This window comes from Megalopta genalis, chromosome 2 (assembly GCF_051020955.1).
Source record: "Megalopta genalis isolate 19385.01 chromosome 2, iyMegGena1_principal, whole genome shotgun sequence".
Classification (NCBI taxonomy): domain Eukaryota; kingdom Metazoa; phylum Arthropoda; class Insecta; order Hymenoptera; family Halictidae; genus Megalopta; species Megalopta genalis.
In genome coordinates, this window is record NC_135014.1 from 39671731 (window position 1) to 39697057 (window position 25327).

Sequence of the window (25327 nt, forward strand, 5' to 3'; positions counted from 1 at the left end):
GAACGATTATGGGGGGGAATGCGGCGTCAGTGTACCGCGAACCACCGACGAGTTCGCGTCGCGTCGCTGGACGTCGTCGTCTCGTTTCGTCCGTTTGTTCATTCATCGATCGCTCGATGTTCACCGGTTCCTTGTTAAGGACACGGATAATCCGCTGTTGATCAACGTCCGATGCTCTTATCAGACGGTTATTAGAGCGAGAGATAGAGACATAGAGATAGGGAGAGGGAGAAAGAGATGCGATCGTTCCCAGGCGACCAAAGGTTTTCCATCGCAGAACTACGACCCCGTTGATCGGTTCACCGCGGAGTAAAACGAGACAGCGTGGCGTCTGCTCCAGTGAACAACCCATCAGCCAACAACGCTACCGAGTGCTCGCTGGATCGGGATGACTGCGAGGGAAGTCACCCTAGCCGGCGGTTCTCCTTGGGGATTCCGCATGCATGGTGGACATGACCTGCATCAACCCCTACGCATATCTAGGGTGAGTCTATTTATGGGGGAAGTTTCATTGACACCCAGATAGTACGCACACGTCTCCTCCACGTCTTGAAGACGTCCGATCTGGACGTGTGCACCGGACGTCTTCTGGATAATCCTATTTCACGCTTGAAATATCGGACCCATCGGGTTTCAGGTGTTTCGTGTTGGAATTACTAGACTGCAGATTCTTATGCAAAATAAGAATTGTCGAAGTTGATTATAAGAAACCAGGGCTGGGGACAAATTTTAACTACTATTTAAAAAAAAAAGTTTATTTGTCAAATTCTGTTTTGCATGAAAAGATAACAATATTTATAGTTTGTTTCTTATTTCAAAAATTTATTTTTCCTCAGTCCTGTAAGAAATGTAAGTCACATAAAAAAGTCTTTTCTCTAATTAATGTTTCTACGGTTTTCTATTGGACCTAGTAATTTTTGCCAAAAATGCATAAAATCCGCAGTGTCTAGTACTTACTATGATTCGGATGATGTCTTTAGTTTACATATTCGGTTGTATATAGTACGAAGAATTTTACCAGTATCGAATGTACGCAATTTAGTTAATTTTAGAAGGCAATGTGTTAGATTTTGTGTGAAACGCTCGATTTTAAAACAGTAACATTAAGCGTATATAATTTTTGTTCTAATAACATTTATTAAGCAAAGCAAGCACTAATCGAAAGAACATATTTGTTCGGATACTAGAACAGTTAATTAATTACGGTGCTAAATCAGATCTTTCTTGCTCTGATAATAGGGAATTTAGATATCAGTGATTCGGATTTACATTCGAATTACATTTCTTAGTTACCCATATGCTATATTATTAAAATTGTTGTTCGCATTTTTTAATTTCTTCTATGCCGAATAAAGAGTTTATTTATCATATTTTGACAGAACAAAGTATTAATGTCAAGGTCAAGTGTTAATGTCCAGTTATTGCAACATTATGTTCACACTTCTATTCATATAATAAAGTATACGACAAACCGTGTTATTTAATACTGAAATGGATTTAATAAATATCACGTTGGGTATCTAAATAAAAAATGAAGAAAAAATTAGGATTGGACTTTAAAACTAACGATTACGTATGTATAAAATGTAATAGTAAAATCAAACCATTATATAACACTAGCATTGTAAAATCGTTCATTTCGTACATAACTGTCGAATAAAAGACTTCAGTTCTCAATAATGGCAGCGTTAAACTAATTTAAAGCATCGATTACAGCAAGATAACATTTTCAAGAATTTTATTAAGATTTATCAAATATGAAAATAAATAAATGTGATTGATTTAGTTTTTTATTCCAATTTCATTGACTAAACTATAATTCTGTCAGATTTCTGCAGGCAGTTATGGTATTAATGCAAATTATTATTGAACATATTTGATCGCCTAAACAATATTTATAACTGAGAAAGTTAGTCGAAGAGATTAGATCATTGTCGTAGGAATTTTCCTCTAGCATCCTTTTATGTCACTTGAATCTGACTATTTAAAGTGACGGAAATTAATTTGCATTTCTTTTGTTAGGCGGTTCTAAATCATTATACATTAAGAGATTGAATCGATATACACTACCGGCCAAAAGTTTGAAATCACTACGAGTTTTAAGGAAAACGGTTTTACCGTATTCTGAGCTCCCTTGTATTCAATTTGCCTGCAATATTCCGCAAAGAATGATCTTTTCTAAGTACGATGATAGCATTTTTAGTTTCAACACTAATCTGTATCGTTTCTGCCATTTTTATTTAACTGCCGATTTCATTTGAACGCCTGCATTAACAAGAATGGTAACAATGTGTGACATGGCTTTTATACCTTCTCTCAGTGTCAACGACAACCAATCGGCTCCTATCATTGTAGTATTAAACTCTCATTGGATAAAAAAAGAATCAAGTAGCCTTTATATAACGCAAAAACAGATTGACATTTTACGTGGTAGGGACGTTGACGATTAACGTTACTTTAAATTGGGATTATAATCTGAACAAGAGTATTTTCAATACAAGAATAAAATTAAATATCTTAAAATTTGTAAATTATTATAATTTAATAAATTAATGATTTAATTTCATTAAAAAAGAAATTGTAAAAGATTTATGTCAGTTAGGAAAGTAATAGTTCGTGCACATCGAGTATGATAAATCAAATATTCTTTAAAGGTAATTTATTTATAAAAGTATGGTCGACGTTGCTGTAAAGAGGCGTATGATATCTGAAACTATAAAATGGACTTCGTTGAAGATATTTTGATTAAGCAAAGACACTTCATTAAAAAAATGTCTGTAAGATGTCTTTCCCGTAGCGAACATAATTGAAACGCCTTTAGCAGACTCTAATTAGTTGTTTTAGAAGTATCCGTATTCTAAGGCATATAAAAGAATTTCATTACATGTTACTTTATAAGTATGTTGATTTCTAATATTAATATCTGACTAATGGGGTACGTAGCTTTCAATCGGCTATCCTAATTGAAATTTTGAAGAACTAATTGAAAAAAGCTAGCTTCGACGAAAGCTATATTCAAACTTCTTGAAATTAAAAAAAAAAAATGATTTAAAGTCACTAAGGGAATAATTACAAATCTGATGTGCAGAATTTGCTTGATAATAACGAATTATAATACTAGCGATTGCATAAAAGAGTGTTATCTGAAATAGAACTAAGATGTTTTATTAAACATATGTATGTATCTGTTTCAGACAGAAAAATATTTAATAAAAATCAAAATTATATGTTTAGATATAATTATAGTTAATCGTTTACGTTTTCGTATAACAGAACTTTTTGTATGAAGAGACCATTTAATATTAAAACTTAAAATGAAGTGAAGCGCATTCTTAAACGTGGAAATTTTCCAAAGCGACAAAAGTTCAGTTTAATGATAGCGTACTCAATTATTCATGAGCGCCACTTTTTCTGCAGTCGTCACCACTATACAATGAATATCAAAACGTAGATATAACTGCGGGATCTGAGTTTGGCATTCAGAAACAAGGAAAAACTGGTTTTCGACTTGGTAACGATACTCATTTTGCAACGCTCTTTCTGAACTTCACTTTCAATATGGACGCTTAAAGTGAGTCTCTACAATTTATATGTATAAGTTCTATAAACAATATGTACAAGTTCTATAGGTTCTACATTTGTATAAGTTTCATGAAATTGTATAAAATTTATACAAGTTTTATGAAATTGTATAAAACTCACATAAGTTCTATAGATTATTTATATAAATCCTGTGTATATAGGTCACAAAATGAAACCACAAACCCTATTTCTCGGAGTTTTCGTGCAAATAGTATTGATTCATCATTAACGTTTCACGTGAAAATTCATGTGATAAATTAAAAATTTTTGACTAGTGACACGTGATTGCCAATTCTACAGAACTCTTGTCGTGAGTTTTGCGCGTTCGAATCACTTTTGAAAATGTTCTCGGCGGTCTTGATGTATCTCTTGCAGGTACCGCAGCCTAATTTACGATTACTGCTCGGTGTTCTTTGCCACCGATCGACGTGCTAGCAATCGCATTAACATTACATACTTGCCCGTTATAAAACAAGCGACCTAGCAGACGGAGCGCGATTAACGTTCTCTCAGCTGTTCCGGTTTAATTGCGTTCGATCAATACGTTCGGAGAGTTTCTTTGCTGGTTCGATGTACTTGAATTCCATGTTTCGACGACTTTGTACGGCCTTGACGTTCGCGGGCTTTTAATTCAATGGGACTGTCTCAATAGCGATCGGCAAAAAACACGGGTCGTTAATAAAATTTATTTGTCGCGATACAAACTCTTGCTTTCTTAACAGTTATTTCCTCGTTTGTTCGCGCGATAATCGTCGATTCAGCTGCGAAAATTGCTACACGTTCTAAAGATCGGATATTGTCGTTCCGAACGATGCTTCTGCTTTTCACGTCTCGCACGTTTTTAATTGTCGAATCGGATTTGCATCCGCTTTGTTTACCTACGAATGCGAGCAGATTTTAAACGATCAATTTTTATTGGCGCTTGTATTGTTGGAATTTCAAGCATCGAAATCGCTGAATTTTTGCGGATATATGTATAATAACTAGACTGCCGATTTTTATGTAACATAAAAATTGTTTGCATTAATTTAAACATAATAAATACACACAATAAAAACAATCATTTATTAGTTCCCTCAATTATTATATTCAGATAAAAATAATGCAACAAGATTTTTAAACACTTTCAATTTTAATTCTACAATTTTGTATTTGATTTATTCATTTTTTTAATGAGTACGTAATATCTTCAATTACATCTTCCTCTTTCATTTGACAATGACTTTATGAATTATTTTTCTGGTGCTTAATCTATTATTTGAATTATCAATCGTTCTTGAAGAGAGTTTCCATCTTTGAGGCTCATTGACTTGTTCTCTTGAAAGATCTCGCTAATTTTTGTATGTAAATAATGGATAATTTAACTGTGATTCTAATTTTTAATATTTTCAGATGTCAGAATATCGTCGAAAGTCACGAAGTAGATATAAGTAGGAACAAAATGAAACAAGATTAATTTACTTAAAAATAGTAATCATGAAGTAGAGTAGTAGAGCTAATTAATGCGGGGTGACAAATTGTTGTGTCTTTCATTTGTTTTTGGGCATAATTAACTTAGAGAATAAGACATGTTGAATTTTTGTATTCAGAAGTAAACAAAAGAAGAGGATAGAAAAAGATTGAATACGTTTTATTCGTATTATTCCGCTAAAGAAATTTTTAATTAAAAATTTTTTAAATTTAGTTTCTTAGTAATTACAATTTTTTTAAAGAAATTAAGCAAGTAGCAGTTATATATATATATAGGAAAGAATTAAAAAGAATTAGCAGAATTAGGAAATATTTAGCCAGAATCATAAAGCCGAATAAATATAAATTGAAATGTAATTAACTAGTACCGTTTTAATCATTGACGTCGATTCTGAAAATTCAATTTCGCACGTATCATGTGTCTGACGCGTCTGTCTATTAGTTACCGCTTCTACTTGCTGTTAACAGTGACGTAAATACAGATGGTATGCGTTTTACAGTCATCAGTAAAAGCGACAACAGTGAATAATCGATAAATATGTCAGACGAGGCTCTTAATGCTTTTTCGATACTAAATAAATCGACAAAATTGACAGAATTTTCAAGCTTTATCAGAAAACGTCCAGTGGACTTCCTAAAACGAGAATTCCAAGAAGTACGATGATTTACTATTGTTTAATGAAAGGAATAGAGACTTTTAGGTACTCATTATACAATTTTTTACTGTTTAATACATTTTTAATTTTTCTACAAATAAAAAATGTTCTGTTTTGATTGAATATATAGAAAAATTGTTGTGTATATAACGACTACTAACCGCGAGCGAGTTTTATTTGTTATGAGGATGCGTCTTAAGAATTAGATTAAAAATAAAATAAAAAGGAAAACAAAAATTTTTCATTATTTCGTACTATGGAAAAAGCAAGTGCTTTAATTAGGAAGTAATAAATCTTTATTGGAAACGTGGTTCTCGTTGCTTAAACATATTGTAGATTATCAAATGTTATGCTGTACTGATCAATGTATTCATGGTATACAGTTTTGTGATAAATCGCCGCGAATGAAAGACTGTCATTGTATCTTTCAACGGTCGCCACTGTGACGAGGATGCCTTCAGAACAAAGAACTTGCTGAGAACTTGAGAAGGATAGAGCTTACATTGTCAAAGAAAACTGCGAGCAATTTCACGACAATAGACGACGCTTCGCGCATCGAACGCAGATACTTCCGTAGATGTTCCAACCTTTTTTTTTACACAAATATATCGACTGTTCGATACTCACACTCAATTATTTTCCTTGGAAGTTTATATTATACACTGACTCGCATTAATATTCGAACACCTTTTAAAACCGAATAATGTTTTTAAAAATGGACGAAATGACTTGAATTTTTCGAAATGTTAGAGAGACTAGTTATGATTAATAATAATAATTATTATTATTATATATATACAATAATATTAATTAAAATTAATATTAAGACTAGTTAATATGTTTACAAAATTTCTTCTTTTAATTGCAATTGGTTGGAATGAAGAAAGAAAAAAGGTTGAGCTATTTTAACTCTTTTATCTGAGCTTATAACAAAAATTTAAACAATGCATTTTGAAATATACATGTTGAAAATTTCATTGAAACCGGTTGATGAATAGTCAAGTTATAGTCACTGAGAGATGTAAAAATTATCTGTTTTTGCGAAATTTGTGAAAAATTAATTTTTACGGACTTTTTTTAACGGTTCATAACAACGTCAACTGATTTCAATCAAATTTTCAGTATGCACGTAAGTTAAGCAGGCCTACAAAGCGTATTGTTTAAATTTTCGTTATAACTCAGATAAAAAGAAGTTGGTAACCGTCACTTTTTAATCTTTCTCTTATCTCAACCAATTGCAATTTTTGAAAACAATTTTTTAATTATTTTATAGTCGTTCTATCACTAGTCCTTCTGTCATGTATAAAAATTCAAGTCATTTCGTCCAATCTGAAAAACGTTATTCTGTTTTATAATATTCTGCGGCTCTTCGAATCCTGATCAGCCTCCTCGAAGTAATCATTTTCGATAGTGTTTTGTGGTTGACTAATCGCTGAGTCATTGACACAACCTACTGTATTCTAATTCTACTTCTCTTGTGTTCTTCTAAAGAAAGGAACAATTGAAGTAGTAATCGTACAAATTATTTACGAACATTCAAGTAAATTCTACGAATTCTAAAATTTTCAATTTTCGTTACAGACATTTTAAAATAGTTTTATGCATTTTGAAAAAATGTAGCCACACAAACATATTGTGTACGACTACAATCATTATTTTTTACATCTACACCGCCACATTAGGAGAAAAATTTCGAATACTTTAATTTTTCTCCTAATGTGGCGGTGTAGATGTAAAAAATAATGATTGTAGTCGTACACAATATGTTTGTGTGGCTACATCTAGTTTTCATTTTTATTCTTGCGTTCAATGTGTTGTATGTAGACTGCAAATTTCGTGAATTTATAATAAAAGTGATGAGGTTAAATATGAAACTGTAAAGACAGAAGAATTTAATGATATCGTTATGTTATTTCGAACTTATTAAATTTATTAAACATTTCTATTTTTTGTGATTGACTTATACACTTTTTATCTTGCATAAAGATCCGTATATAGATCGAATTATAAGTATTCGAATATTCAAGGATGTGTATTAGTATGATTTATAAAATTACGCCGGAACTTACACGTTTTTTAAATAAGATTTTAATGAGAAACGCTTCATCAGATTCTACCAGGTATTCAAATACTACTGGACAATAATGCGAATACTTTTCTGGTTTCATTGAGGCAGCCATGATAGACTATGAAATATCTATTTATCTATGCGAAGAATACTGCTCGAAGGCGACTGAAGTCATTAATATGGAACACGTTTTGCAAGGCCGAAAGAAGTCGACAGTCGTTCGAGAGTTTGAATCATAATACAGTTGCGTTTACGAAAGTTCCACGAATTAAGAAACTAGGTAATCTGAATAATTTTAAAAAAAGAATTCCCTAGAAGGGGAAGAAGAAGGCCTTCCTTTCATGCTCTGTCGTCACGTTATCTTTCCTGTTTTTGTATGATACACGGCACTGATCGTATAATAATTCTGAATGCAAATTATCTTCTTGAAGACTTTACTTTCGAACGGCAGGCACTTTTTAACAAAGATATAAATAAGTATGTTTAGGATTACTTATAATTTTATTTATCAATTTTTTGTCAACATACTTTTTAAGGTACTCCTTCTGGACGTGTTAGGTTTTCTATACGCCTTAGTGGACCCGCGCATCATAGTAGCGAATTCACCTGACACAGTAGAAAAAGAAATGAATGTTTACTCGAAATGTGGTTTGTTTATAGAAAATGCAAATTAATGCAAATTAATGCAAATACGAAATTCTACACTTAATGAGCTACGGAAAACAACAATTTGACAAATAAACGACATTTAAATATTTTGTGTCAAGAAAATCAATAATTCTGACTTATTTTATTTAACTCACCCACAGGGTTCATAAAAACTTGAACTAATGGTATGCAGGTCATATAGATCTGACTAAAAATCGATATACATATTTTTGGAAACTTTTAGTACAATGTTTCTAAGTTTACTGTGTATGAAAGTATATAATAATTAATATAAAAATACAGAAGAAAGTAAAAATTTGTTTGCAGAATTCAATAAATTTAACTACAATAAGTTGATAATTAAAGAAGTTACAATACTCAAGTCTAATACACGGTCTGTGTCATACACATAGATCCCATATACCATAGAAGGGTTAAATATAAATACCAATTAAAACGAACTCCTATATATTGGTTAAAAATATAAGTTCATTAGTTCGCCGAGTCCGAGTGTTTAAATTGAAATTAAAATCGCCCCGTGTATAATTGTACACACGTAATTACAAGCACGTGCTTCTTCCTAGCCCGAAAATGTTACGCAGTAGCTAACTCAGCGACCTTGATAGTGATCGACATTCAGACAACTACCTGACGCTAGGCATTCATTACTGTGCTATTGTGCCTAAGCGGTGCGCGATCGTCTAAAATTACACGTGCTATTTCTTTCTAAATCGGACGGCATACGCGAACTTGTATTCCTCAGTAGCAAACTTTACTTTAAACGAAATGTATCATAATACCCAGTCAATCTACTCTTCTCTCGTTGTTAAGCTAAAGTTAATGCTACAATCTATTCGAACTCTATCGTTCAAAGTAAAATGATTGTAAGTTACTCTTATATCTGGTTTCAACCGCCCGAAGGTTTCACTGTTATTAGATTGCTGATTTTATGCATTTGCAATAAAAATGAGGCGATCAGAAATAAAAACGCTAAAAATGCTAAAACAATTAAAATTATTTATATCATTATTAGCTTGTATCTTCTGCAATTAAGGCAGAAAATATTAATTCTGGATAAAGATCCGTAGTTTAATCATTATTTTCTATAATAATTTCCACCTTGTACATAATGGAAACGATTATTGTTGGGTGACCAATTGCTGTGCCTCTGGTTTGTTTTCAGGCATGATTCATTTTACATTTATCGAATAAGGCATATTAAATTTTGTTATTCTTTCATTTTGTTCATACTTCAATATATTTTTGAAATTTTGTTATTCTTTTGTTATTTTTTCACTTTTAAACACAAAAATGTAATAGTCTTATTTGATAAATATAAAGTGAATCATGACCGATAACAAACCAAAGGCATAACAATTGGTGACGTCTCAGTAACCGGCTCCAGTAACCCAATTCATGAATTCTTTTTTATGAAAAATGTATTTGGAAAGTTCTAGTGATACTAACCCTAAGAAGTTAGTATTGTTACGTTTGTAGTAGGTTAACAAACATTTTAATGATCGAAACAATTGATATCTCGAATATGGTTATAAGTTAACTGCGAATATTATGCTTTTCTGACAAAAATGATCCGATGAAATGCAAGATGTTAATCTTTAGTTAAAAAAAATTTAATTTAGTCGAGTTTTAAAAAAGTTGTACCGTTTTTCAAATGGTCTTAAGTATATGGCTGTCACTGTATATCTAATTTCGATTTACTACAAGTGACTTAGACCATTTTTATTTGGCACAAAAAACCGCACTTTAGTTTATAAAGTATGAGAGTACAAGTATAACTTTAAACTTTTCTAATGTTGTTTTCGCGTGTTTCGTTCAGCGTTATCGTGGGAAAACGGGACTAATGATTTCTTTCCACTTATACCGTATTCTCCATGTTTTCGTGGTTTCCTACCAACCGGTTTCTATTTACTCTTATCTTTGTAAAACAATTCAGCCAGTAAAAAATTCAGCTATAGTAGACGCTTAAAATCGTTGTTAAGTAAATTTTTCAATTAAAGGAACTTAAAGAGACCTTAAATGATTATAGAAAATAATTAAACTTTAATCTTTCGAACGAAAAAATCATTTGTAGACGAATGACTCATATCTTTCTTCAATCTTCAATAAAAATATTTTGTCTTCAAATTGGCCACCGTTGTGTCAAATATCTCAACATTGATTGGCTAACCAGGTGTTTCACATTGCATCAACTATTTTCATAATACGACAACAGATTTTGATGAAATTCGAACATGGCATTGTTCACGTGAAATTATTAGCGGATTTGAAAAATGTAATACACGAGGAATCTACGAAGAATTTTGAATGAATATCCTCAGGCTTCAAAGTTGTTTTTGCAACACAAAGTCTTTATTGACGTGAATTTATGATTAGTTGTTAATTGTGGTGGCGTAACCTGCTTAGATTAGTTCAGCCACGCACTTCAAAGCAAAAAACTGACTAGGTACATCGCATGTCGCGTGCACGTTACATTATTTGTTTCCAAGTTTCTTATGAAAAATCTAAAGAAATTGGAGACCTAGATTTCAAAAACACACATTAGTTATACAAATTGAATTATAGTATTTTTATCACATATATAAATAATCAAATTCGACGTTTTTACACTTTTGGAATCTTTCAAAATACAAACGTAAAATCGGGAAATGTTTAACATTTTTGTTTGATGTATCTTATTGATCATAATATTTCTGATGTTGTTCATAATTTCGAGAATTAAGTTATAATATGCTACAATTTCCATTAGCATTAAGTAGAAAGTTAAAACTTGAGAGAAGTGGAATTGACAGCTATTGTGCTGTAAGTACAGTTTGTTTTAAAAGAATTCTTCATACGTTGATTCGGATACACTCTTCATTAAGAATATGGTTCTTGAAGATGTAGTGTATTTTTGTGTAGAAAGTCCTGCACACAATTCTCCGATGTATGTATTGTTAGCCAGTTAATTCACCAGAGGAGACTTTTTTCAAGGAAACAGTCAGTTCATCTGCTAATGGAACAGATGTCGACATATCAAACATAGGAGCGTCGCACGATATAGGAACAGGACATGATCTTTATGATCTATTAGTGCCTATGAGTGCGAAATAGCATTTATCAGTGCAGTTACGTTTATCAACGCGTTAAACAATAACGTAAAAGAACGTTATGTAACGTAGATTCTAAAAAAGTGAAAAATCATTTCGTTCTCAAACAATTTGAAAAAATTGGTGCTTCAGACGCTTTCAGAACGAATGTGTGAAAATATTAACAAAGGGTATATAAGATAAAATTGAACATTATTAATCTGTTTCTTTTTCCCGAATGTGAAAGAATCGAGTTATCTTAGATTTAGTTCGACGTGCGTTTAATGCGTAACTGATTTTTTAAAGTAGAAATTATTATTTCATATTTCTTCTAAACGTAGGAAACAATTTTCATTCATTTATTTTTCAGTATTTTGTTAGGTTCGCCCTATTTGTTATTGTTTTATTTGCCACAATATGACTTCTTTATGCAAATTCCTATTGTGCAGACTAATCTGCAAAATTCAACCGGCTCCGCTATCCGAGTTTCTCGAAAGAATGACAATACTTGGTAATTCTTTCTGCCATGTGTTGGTAACACAGATTCCCTTGACATTGCCAGTAGCAACAACCGTGACACATTAATGTTGTGTACTGCGACAGAACAGTGCGATTCACCTTTCATGATCGTTGCGTAACCGCATTAATTGCACAAGGACCTCGAGGCGCTCTTATGTCGCCCATTTACAACCAGCGTTACGTCACGAAGTGCATGCACGTACTTTACAATCTTCCCGTGACCTTGGAACACGATATCAATGTCGAGTTTACCGTATGTTCTGCCGCTTGTCTTCCGGTGATGGGATTAAGCGTTCGATAGTTGGTATGTTTTTCATCACGTTTCACGAGACGCTTCCGAACGATTTTTCGGGCCTAAGAGTTGCATCCGAGTTATGAGGTTGTTACAGACAGGTGGCTACACAGGTACGCAGTTGCAAATACGCGGGCGCAATGGACACAAGATAAATCAATAAAATCAAGATAACTGAGGGCTGTTGCAGAAAGTTTCTATGTTTGGGCATCTCGACTTTTGTTGTCTAAGATAGCGGCGTAGGTGTGAACAGTTTCGAGAGAAATAACATCTATCTTTCATGCAATCATTGCTATCATTGGTGCGTACATCAGAAAAATCTGCGTTCTTTGGTTCTAGATCTGGGTATAAATATTTCACTTAAAAAATACAAATATTTGCATAATAAATATTTCAAATATTTATTTTACAATGAAATACTGAAATACTTAACTGAAATAAATATTTTTTTTATTGTGCGTGAAATGAAATACTTGATTCGTGTTCGCATTTGCGATAGGTACATTGTTAAAAATAATTGTTAAACGTTCCAATTACATTAATTAGTTCAGAAAAATATAAGAAAAAGCTTATTTTTCAAAACAATTTGTACTCTTTCTATGAGTTTATTTTCTCTCATAAATATTAATCGTAAAAGGTAGATTTTCAAATAATTAATAGAAATATAGACACATGAAATACTATTTAAAATAATTATTTTCAGTACATCTTAAGAAAGTACTATTTCAACGTAAATAGTTCAACATAAATAACTATTCTCAATACATGTACTTATCTCTACGATAATAAATAAATCTTAAAATATTATTTCATAAAAACAAGAGTATTTCATTAACTATTTCCAATACTTTTTCAAATATTTTTACCCAGGCCTGTTTAGTTTACAAGGATATACAGGACACTGGGCAACAATGATTTGGCGATTGATTAGGGCTTACAAACCAATTATTCTAATCACGAAATGTACTATAGATGTTATTGGAGTCAAAATACAGTGATACGTAGTACTGAATATGCTTTGTAATATTTTGGGAGAATAGAATTTTCCCAATAAGTACTGGACGTCTTAAAAGTCCATTTTAGGTTTAAACGTCACATGCCCTAAAATGGACGTCTTTAAGATGTCTTATTTCAGACGTTAAAGCATTAAAGGTAAAACGTAAGCATTAAACCTATTGTGATATTTTATGCATTCACAATTCTCTGTTCTCATGCTTTCTTTTAGTTTCAATAACATTTACTTTTTTCAGCGTGTTCCTATTAATCATTCAAAATTGAAAATGTATCTCTCTCTATACAACTTCCGTTATCTACGATAATATGTCACTCTTCACACATCTAAAAATTTATTTCTAATCATAAATATTTAATTCTACGTGAAGTTAGTTTGATTTTCGTGCTCCGTTATTATAATTATCTATTCTAAATTTATAATAATGCAAATCTTCCGTTGATATTATGAAATGGCAATAACGAATCACATTTTTTGTTTTTATTAGCAATAAACAATTTTAATACATCACGCAGATTTTAGTTTCTTACATTTTTTTACATTTATGTTACATTCGGTTACGTTTTTGTAAGAAATGCAAATATCGGATTCTGAAAGGTTGAAATCCTGTCTTTCATACTTGATCGATGATTGAATCTGCGGGAATGTTCTTTCTATTGAAATAGACAAAAAGGTGAAAAGCTGATCCACTCGCACTCTGCTGAAGTAAATCTTCTCGCGTCAAACCAATACTGTATCTGAAAACTCGAAAATGTAGAAATGTGCTTTTAATGTCTGGAGGGAAATGTTACAAAGCGAAAGATGTAAAGGAACGTTTGAAAAGAATCTGTTTATTCATTAACTACCAATATTACTATTTATTTTGTTACTGGATAGCATCATAGTAAATATTATATATTTTCGCTGATTGCAAAATATAAATAAAATTTTCGTTTACTGGTTACTACGTTATTGGTGTAAAATCCAGATGAATTTTTACGTTCTTTTAACTTTTTTCTCCATTAACGTGGCAATAGAAACTTTAAACCATTTTTACTGAGATTATAAATGACTTTTATAAAGAGCTTTTCTGTTTAATCTATAGACTCATTAAACATGATTAATTATTGTATTACAGATTACATATTTGACATAAACATATTACATATTTATAACATAAATAATCATCAATTACGTATTACTCTTAACAATTATGCTCGTGTATGTCACAGTCACTCTAAATTAACAAACAACAGTTTCTTTTATAATAAACCGCATAAATTTTATTAAATTCAAAACTATCTTTAATTTTCTATGCATGGACAGAACCTCTACCACGGAGGAATTGAATGATGTACATTTTTTTTCTCTTCACGATTATGTGAAAAGTAGTGTGAAAAATTGATTTACAGTTCTGGAATGACAAGTATACATGGAACTTATATTAAAATTTCTTAATCCAATTTGTCTAGGTCTGCGTACTGCCTACGATAAAGAGGTAAGCTCTACAGTGACAAAATAGTTTCGGGATCAAGACGCTGACTTTTCCAAGAACCGATTCCAAAATCTAGTGCAGTGTTTGTAACAGTCTATTAAAATGAACGATGATTTCATACGAAACTAATTACGTAACTTCACAAACAAGGTATAAAGGTCTGCTTTTATTTTGCTTCATAGAAATATGCCTGCTCGTTACTTTTTTATTTAAGTGGAGCAGGAACTTTTCAACCCTCGCTCGTACGTCGAATTAGTCTCGAAAAGAGCAATTTAGCTTGTCACCCACAGCTCGAGCAGTCAACTCCCAGTAGCTACAAAATGTCAGTATCAAGTTCCTGCTTCGAAATAAAACTGATGAATGTTTGAAAAATGAGAAAAGATTAAAATTGCGAAAAGATGTACTTACGGAAGTTACATCTAAACTTATCCAGTTGAGAAGATTAACAATTGTAAATGCAAATTGTAAATGCAAATTATGAGTGCAAATTACAAATGCAAATTGTATGAATTGTAAAAGGACTCTTCAGACATTGAAATGTTACGAAAGAGTAAGATATATAGTAAATTCTCTCTAATTGACGCTCAGATTGTACACAAAAATGAACAATTTGGAAGAGGAGATGCAATTATTCGAGCCAATATTTCGAACCAACTATAAAAACGCAAGGCTCGAATAATCGTATCTCCTCTTCCAAATTGTTCATTTTTGTGTACAATCTGAGCATCAATTAGGGAGAATTTACTGTAATACCGATAATACCTATATTTGTAACAGACCTGAGCAAAAATATTTGAAAATGTATTGGAAGTAGTCAATATAACGCATTTAATCTCAAGAGAGATTAAAATTGCTTGGAATTATAAAAAAATATATTTATGAGAAGAAATAAACCTATAGAAAAGTGCAAACACATCTGTTTGAAAAATAAACTCTTTCTTATATTTCTGTCAATTAATGAATGTGAACATTTAACATGCGTTTTCTTTCAACAATGTACATATCTCAAATGCAAACACAAATGTCAAACATGCTCGCACTTGTTTAGTCGGCGAAATTTCGCATACATATTTATGTGTTTCATTTTACGCCGAATGAAGAAAATATTTATTATATTTATATAAAATATTTATTTTATTTTTTAGTAAAATATATATTTCAAATACTTACTTCATATTTGTAAAAGCAATTTGAAGAAGTATTTTAACCAGTGTTCGATTTAATACAGAAATAAATTACTATTTCAAATGAAACATATGTAACACGGTTCGGAGAAATAGTATTTTCAAATATTTGTGTTTCTTAGGTGAAATATTCTTACTCGAGTCTAACGTATGATGGTAGCATTCTCGAATACGTAATAACATTGAATTGGAAACGAGAAAATTAGGTTTTGGGAACTGTTGATCGTGATCTTCGCGGTTCGGTTCACTGTGATGTGGAAGCTTTTGGCGCCATCGTTTTTCCACGCACTTATAAATAAAACGGTAATGACGTATAGGTGCAGGTACGTTGTATTCTCGCGTCTATTTCAGTTGAATTGGGGTGTCGTCACCGACGAACATAACAGAAAACATTGGAAAATTAGGCTTCTCAATTGCGGGGGAACGTCGTCGTCGCGTCGATGACGATCAAGGGGACACGATGCATCCGATGCATCGTAATGCGCAGCTCGTATTCACTTCCGGAGGCGTCAGTACGGAATTAATGTAAATCGTGTATCCTTCTGCGCAGGAAACTCAATCAAGATCTATTCATTACTGGTATCTTGTTGTTTTAATGAGTAGAACATACAAGGACAGTTACAAATGTTCATTCAGTCCTCTTACATCAGATTTAATAGCTGTCATCCTCTGCACTGGAGAATCAAAGAAAATATTAATCTTAATAATAAATTAATTTTACATTTTTAACATTAACTTTTTATGTAATTTTACATTATACATAATAAAATATTAATTGAACATTAATCTTAAATATCCTGCACAAATCATGTTCTTACGATGGAAAACATTTGGTTTGGCGAGGGACCTAAATGTTATACCAATTTTCGACTTTTAACAGCTTTCACATTTTCCAAATGTATGTAATAAAACTGGTGTATTCGTAATATTTATAAATATCTTCATGATGCAATTTTATCAATATTTGGAACTTTTAATATTGAAATATTTCAAACAGTGATTAATTGAACGTTACGTTCATTATCATCGTCGTACAAATCACAAATTGTCTTTCTTATCTGTGCAACGCTTATTTCATTTTAACCCTCCCACGGTTTCCCAATTTAATTTGTCTCGTGGCATAGATTAACACGACGGCGACGATAACACGAGTATGATGGATAGTTCCGTGGAAATGAAAAGGAACGAGAGTATTGAAGTAAGGTTATTCGCAACGTTCATAAATAATAAATCGATGCGGCCGATGGCGTGCCGCTTTTTCAGAAGCGATGCGAAATTTGTCAAATTAGCACGAGAGATGGATGATAGTTAAATATTTAAAATCTTAATCGTTGCAACATAAATATAGGTAAGCGGGCTAGTCATGTTGAGCTAGTCATCGTTAACTCGCATTGCTTATTCAATGGTGGCCCGCATGACCCCAATCAGAAACATAGATTGTCGTCCTTATTATGCAGCCTGCGTTAGTTGACACTGTTACGGTTATGAAGCATGGCTACGTGTCGTACATATAATAAGTTTGTTGACCCTCGCCGTAGTCCGATTTGTGAAACACCGTTACTCGATACTTATGAATGGTTTTGTACGAGTGCAAAGAATTCATTCAAACCCAGAATTTGGTACGATAAACGTCTCGAAATAGCTGTCCTAAAATTTCGACAATTTGAGATAAGTTGGTAGCAGACGTTCCTCATGCATTAGTTTCTCCGTGCTGTAGATCAATTCTGTGACAGGAAAAATTATGTGTTATTTATGTGTTATTTACAACTGTGTTTAATAATTTTAAGAACTGTCTCTCAACAAATTTAAGAACTGTCTCCTGTGAGTGATTGAAGAAGGAGAACAACAAAAATTACATTTTCAGCATAATTTTTATGTTATTAAATAAGTAACTGAAATATTAAATTGTGACGACATAAAATCAATTTAATAACATGTTACACTATTTTCAGCTGATCGAAATTATTAAAAGAAACAATTTATTTTTACTTCATTTTTGTTTCTCATAATCGTCTTGGATAATTTTTATTTTGCAAAAGGATCCACGGTCTAATTATTAACAATTAAAGTCAGTGAGTCAATTTTATATTGTGTTGTCTTCTGTGTATCATGTCATTGTGCCCACTTTTCCTGGCCTAACTCAAACACGTTGTTATTGGTGTTATGGATCTTAAATAATTGAAAAACAAAGCACGAAATGCAATTTTTTACTTCTGATTTTTGTTTAATATTATCATCGATATCAATAATAAGGATCATTACAGAACGTCCTCTGACGTATCGATTAATGTCAATCCCTAATTTAACAGGTACAATATTGTTTTTACATTTCAATTGTGAAAATTGATTTTCAAGTCATTGCAAGCTACCGTGATGTTATCAATAAAGAAACTGTAGATATTTACGTAAAATATAGATCTTCTAAATCAATTGTAAGAAACAGAAATTAAATAAAAATGTATTTCTGCTTTCAATAATTTTAATAAATTGGCGAGAAGGTAGCAATGTTGCCAAATTTTCCTGATGTGTTTTTATCATAAATGAGTAAGATTCGCGATCTACCAATAAACTTATATCTTCTTTGTTTTCTTTACGTACTTAATTAATTAATAATGTTAATTATAACACAAGATCTTAAGGTATTGAAAAAAGCAAAATTGATCTTCTACTTTTTGTATCAGGATTTCTTGAAATAAAAATAAAATTAAAAAATAACAAGTTTACTTAAATAATCATAGTTTGATGGAACTATTTGCGTTTCCTGTTCAACGCTAAGTACTATTGTATTTGCAGACGGTGTGTTCTCATTCAGAACGAAATCAGTATGCTTGCAACGTACGCAGAAGTCGCGGAGATGAGTGCAAAATGTGTCTGACACAATAAAAAATCAATTGGACGCGTTCGAGCGGGTCGATTCAACGATCGCCGAGAATGTTAAATCAACTGACCATATCCGTGCCAAAGTGTCTTGCTCTTATTTTTCGTGGAAATTGTAACTAGTTACTACTTGTCTGGATGCCTCGGCTAGGTAATGGACATAACAATTTCCTCGACGGTTTTTCCTGGACGCCGTCACTCTGACTCAATTGAAATAACCAAAAAAGAAAGAAAGAAGGGAATAGGAGAATTGATGAATCGAGAGCAAATAAGCCGGCGGCAGCGCGTGCTGCGAGGCTCGTATAATCTGCCTGTAGCTTTTTTTTTACTACCTTCATCGGCGAGGCACGTGCATGAAATTCTGCCAAAGTAATCCGTTTCGATTAACTGGAGTGCAACTTCGTACTGATCCGAATACCACGATCGTTAAAAATAGATGACGAGTTTCGAGTGTTTGAACATCGCGAAAGTATTCGAAACCCGCTGGACGATCGATGTAGGTATCTGTAACGTGGAAACCTGGTTTCCGAATAAATTAAAAATTGCTGCGTTTCGGTGGATTGTTCGGCACACGAACAACTCTCACAGAAATTTTGAAAAATCAGATTATAGCTGTTATTATAAATGTGAAACAAGTTGTTAAATAACAATTTATTATTTAAAATCGTTGTGGTCGAATGCGAAACAATTCGGTACCGTATTATAAAACACAAGTTAAGATAAATTTTTTTCGTTGATAATTGTTATTGGAGATTGTAATAAGGTTTCTGTTATTGGTAATTATTACGAGTGAATAAAACGGAATTTCTCTCACAGATAACTACAATTGATAAATAGGACAAATTCTCCTCATCAAAAATCATCAGAAGTGATCGAAATAGAATTTTCGTTAACATTCGTCAATTATTGACTGCGAAAGAAATTTTCGGTTGTTTGTAATTGTTATATCAAATCAAAAATTGAAATCTTTTAATCATGTGTTTTTTTTAAGAATTAATCTTCTGAATAATAAACATGTTTTTGCACTTTATCGATTTCCTTATGAAGTACAAGGATTCTTGTTACTGATGTTTTTGTTATTATAATATAACTGTTACCCTAGGAAAAGGTACGAAAATTTTGCATTGACGTTTGTCGAGAATTTTTTCGCCTGATTAGTTAAATTCAGTTAACTAGTTGCAGCTGATCGGTGTGTACAGGGTGTCCCTGAGAAGTACGTACAAGCGGGCATCAAGTGATTCCTCATAAAAAAAACATGAAAAAGATATAGAATAGCTTTCTTTTTTGTTTGGTACTTAGTTCCCGAGAAAATCCAGCTTGAATATTTAAACGTGAGTTTTTTCATCTTTTTTGTCATTCCAAGCAATAGCAAAATTTAAAAAAAGCATTTTAGTTATGGTCTACCAGACTGGTCCCTCCACTATCTAAAAAATTCGAATCGTTTAATCCGGTTTTAAAAAAAGTTATTGCGTTTTAAAAGTTGTCCGAACATTAATGGGATTCACTGTATCACCATTAATGTTCGGACAACTTTTAAAACGCAATAACTTTTTTAGAACTGGACTAAACGACTGGGTCTTTTTTTTAGACGATAGAGGTTTAGTAGACCATAACTAGAATGTTTCTTTTTTAATTTTGCTATTGCTTGGAATGATAAAACAAAATTAAAAATTCATGTTTGAATATTCAAACTCGATTTCCTCGGAAACAAAAATGCTATTCTATATTATTTTCATTTTTTTTTATGAGGGATCACGTGTTGCCCGCTTGTACATACTTTTCAGGGTCATCCTGTAGAGTTGTACTGCAAAAAATAGGTTTTAAGCAATTACTGATTCGGATAACATCGATAAGAAATTTTCATATTTCGATCTCTTGCAATATTGATTTTATTTACCTAACTGTGTATCGCGCGCGTATCTTTGAAAGATTATTTTCGCACGCGATTAAATATATTTGCTACAGATAACAGCTTACTCCATCAATTACGCAGGAAGACTAAAGCACACAGATTCAGGAAGATTAATAGCGATTGCGGATCAATGTAAAGAATCTTTAATACCTGTATTTACTGATTTCGCAGTATTGAAATATGAAATTAAATATTTTATGATTGTTTTCAACGTAAAACTATTTCGATGACTCTATTCAATAGAATAAACTGTCAAATATGTATATCTTTATTATTTCTTTAAAATAGTTACAGACTTTCAGAGGAAAGGAAAGGTTTCATTATAAGGTCCAAGAAAGCTGAGCCTCGCATATATTTAAGTAATACATGCGCAAGACTTACAAAATTCCATGAAATTCAGAAAATTGGATATGCTGGGGAAGTTTAATTTATTCTGTACATCTTCTTAAAGATCAAGAAAAGTTTTAGCACGTGCGCATAAAGAGTTTAATGGTTAAAGGGATTCTTCCTTTACTTGGAAACTTTGATACAGCAAAATTACCTTGTCGGTCGGTGCATAGGAAACTATTTTTAAAAACAACTATAATGTCGATACAAGCGACAACAATCTTAATTATGGGAAAATATAGTTTGACAATTGTTTACTCTATTTTGTTATTTATTTATCGTAATGGCTTTTCCCTACAAATTCATTCTTTAGTAGATCATATTCATCTCTATTCAAATCAAATTTATTCTTTTGCAAATGAAATTCATTTTTCCACAGATCAAATTAACCCTTCGCAAACGGTTGTAACAAAATTAAAATCTTATGTTAATTTATTGTTCTGAAATAAAAAGTGTGATAATAAACATAGTTTCATCTAGAGTGGTTAGAAAGTTCATATACACATTCGTGTGCAATAATTATGATCAGACTGGATTTTTTTGTTATACATTTATGACAATATAATGTCTAGATGAAATACTAAAATGTGAACACATTAGAAAAATTTCAGAATATTACCATTTTCTTTTCACTTTATTAAAATGATTAAAAAATGAAATATATTGTTATGTAATTCCTGTTTCCTACAATCAAATTATAAAATTTGTATTTTGCATAAATGTTCGCAGTCTAATAACGACAATCTGTAGGTGTAATAATTGCAACAGAATGATTATTATTTCTCTTGCGTAGAATTTAATTTAAAAAAAAATTTAATTAGGTTTGTCATTGGAGAATACGTTGGTGTTGGAGTAAAGTGTGCCTCGTCCGACCAACTACATCGTGCAGTTTATGGGTCTTGTAGGCGCTTACATTTTTGAAAACCAACCACGCTTTCTCCAGATTGTCTTCCTTCAGTTTCTGCAGTAGTTTCCGACGAAATTCGCAAAAATGATTTGTAGTTATAGTTATTATTTCACTTTCAAGATACCCAGAAATGGTAAATTTGATTTTAATTCTTTATCCACCGGAAACGTATTAATCGAATGTCCAATTATTGTGCTATGCTAAGAGGAATGCTAAAATTATTTTTGTATATGATAATCCTAAACAAAATTATTAGTTATTGTTGCTGGAGACCACTTGTTATACAATTAAAATTGCTATTCCCGTTGAAGAATTCATTAAAAAGTTCTCAACTGCAAATTGAGGTCTCCAAAATAATACGAAGTCATGTAGATAGTTAAAAAGATGAATACGATTTGGAAAAGCATGCGAGATCAATAAACAATGAAATTATAAAAAAACTATTGATCTGAATACAAGCATTACCGACATCTCCGCAACGATGCTATATTGAGTCAAGGTGGGGCAGATAGGAACAAAGCAGTCGAAAACAGTGCCAAATTCTCTTAGGAAAAGCAGTTTTCAATATTTATCACGAATTTAATAATTTTCGCTAAATGCCGTGCGCACTGAATAGAAATCCATCATGAATATTTCAAATACAAATTCGACAGTCTCTCATAATCTCCGCGCGCGTACGAGCAGGCAATGCATCGTGAAATATTAAACGAAAAAATCGATAATTTCCAAGCTCGCGAACACCATGGAGATAATGAACCGGAGAATTATCCGATATTTTCATTTGGGGGAAAATTGTTCGCGGTTTGCTAACTGCATTGGCGTAGTTCGGATTTAAGGCTGATTCAGTCACGCCTACCCCTATGCAGCCGGCCGTACAGGCTGCAGTTCTGCTGCGCGAGTCTGCAGGCGCCGCGATCGATCACTTTTACCTCTGAACACGGCCGAACGTCCCGTTGCGTTTTTCAAGGTCTCTCAGAGAACATTGATAGGGAAACTCGCCCCTCGGAGCTTATTGTTATCGTTCAAAGAACTTGGGGAAAGGCTTCCGAATTATGGGAATATTGTTTACATGAGTGGTCGACGTCAGACGCCAAAGGAACATTAAATACGGAAACGGAATTAAACAAATGGTAGAATTCCTTTCTAGCCGATGATAATGGGTTTGCTCACAATGGAGAGATTGCTGAAGAGCAGAGAGAAGTAGAGTCTAATTGAATGGAACTATTATTTTTTTCTTGCGAATCTGATCTTTTACCTGAAGTATCGTTGTTTAGATTTTTATGCAGATTTTTATGTGAAATCCTATTTTTGTAATTAACACTCGAACGGTGGAAATTGGGTCAATTGGGATGCAGATTATGATGAATATTGTTATTTGATTATCTGCAGATATTATGCATTTATGATAAATTTGTAGAGATACAATTTAAAATAGTAGTCGTTTAAAATGATTAAAGAAAGAACGAACTTGCTATTAAGTTTCTATATCTTGCAATTGATGCAGACAATTTTTATTTCGCATAAACATCCGCAGTCTAATTATCAGTTTCCGACAATTAATTTAAATTTTTCTAGGTTTCATTAACACTTGAAGTGCTGAATATCATCCCCATAAATTCCTGTAATGTCAAAGTAATTTAATCAATGAAACCAGAACTAGAAAATTGAAATTTACCATAGGAAATATTAGATGAACTCTTTTGTATTTTATAAATCCTAGCAACATTCAATTTGTTAAGGCCTATAGGATAATTAACGTGTCTCTAAAAATATGTTTAAGAAAATTGTTAAATATAATTATAAACGATCCTAAGCATATTCAGTTATAGTTCTGTCAAAAAGGCCCGACGTTTCACTGTCAAGTTTTGAAAATTAAAATAGAGGAAAATTTTTTTTATTGAATTAAAGATCTCATTTATGGTAAATATTATAATAAAAATATTATTAATTTTTATTAATACACGAGTTTTCTTATATTTCAGATACTGTCACAAGATCCGCAGTTTAATCATTAGATACTAGATGCAGTTTTTAGGTGTTAACTTAACAAAGTAGACTTTAACATATCATAATTATTATTTTATTGGATAAACTGTTTCACGACATTTTACTATGTAATATTGTTTCAGAAGTTTATATAATTATTATAAAATCTTACATCACTATATATGTGCAATATGTGTTATACGATTTTCTACTGACAAAATATATAAAGTAAAAGTTATTGACAGCAATTACGTTAGGTTAGATATGTATATAAATAAGTGGGTCACTCATTGTAATGTATTACGTGTAACAAGAAATTCCTTCGCGTTTTCAATGGAAAGTTTCTAATGATTCATACCCCTTGGCATTCATCATCTGCATTCTAACTACTGTCTAGAACAAATCTAGGTAACTAGTATCGTGTACTGTCACACTTCCTATAATATAGTGCTGTTTAAAGTTTGACTCAGCAATAAATTATGTGTCCGTCTACTTGGCTTTCGTTATAATAAATAAATCGTTGCCAAACTAATTTCTTAGTTTGTCAAGTGTAGTATATTTCTATAACACAAGTACATATATAGATAATTACGTATTAAGATACTTAGTATTGTTTGAGCTATGAAAGTAAATTCAATATATAATTTGGTACAATTAAAAACATTTGTGATAGTTCAGTGTCACAGTAAGTACATATATTTCTGTATTATTTTATCATACTTCCTGTAATTGCCAGTTTTCTAAGTGACATCAGTTCTTAAGTACTGTATGATTCTAAATCAAAATGTCGTTAACATCCTCGTTATATTCATTATATCCAACAATTTAAGTATAAATGATAATACTGATCTTTATACTAATGTTTCTAAAATATTTAATGCACAATTTCCAGAATTAAATAAGTAATTTCAGTTTTTCTTGTAATTAACACTATTTTTACCAAAGGAGTCGAAAGAGAACTTCTCAAATTTTAATTTAAAATTATTTCCTACTTGTAAGTTCTAAGTAATAAGCTCTAATTAATCATAATGATCATTTGGTAAAAAGTGGTATGTACAAAAACTCGATAAAAATAGCGTTGAGCTGACTGTAAGGGAAAACGCTGCATATTAGAACTTCAACAAATTCAAGTTTATGCCTTAATTGGACTGTAGAATTTACGTATTTATCAGAAAAGATCATGAAAAAAACAAAGTCGATAATAAGCTCTATAAAACAACGTAATTGAAAACACTACTAGTAGGAAGAATTGATAAGCAAAACTTTA

The 25327-nt window shown here is 31.8% G+C and overlaps 1 protein-coding gene across 10 annotated transcripts in view; it reads left to right on the forward strand.

The window, feature by feature from the left end:
• Positions 1 to 6: 6 nt before the first annotated feature.
• Positions 7 to 25327, forward strand: part of CAP (Cbl-associated protein) — a 133850-nt gene continuing 108529 nt past the window's right edge. For 6 of the 10 annotated variants that reach the window (XM_076519349.1, XM_076519350.1, XM_076519354.1 and 3 more), the window contains exon 1: positions 11 to 484. In XM_076519349.1, the coding sequence (XP_076375464.1) occupies positions 389 to 484 (96 nt within the window). In that variant the 5' untranslated portion in view covers positions 11 to 388. Of the gene's footprint in view, positions 485 to 25327 lie in introns of all 10 variants that reach the window. The other 4 variants (XR_013032829.1, XM_076519358.1, XM_076519359.1 and 1 more) reach the window with 1 other exon arrangement.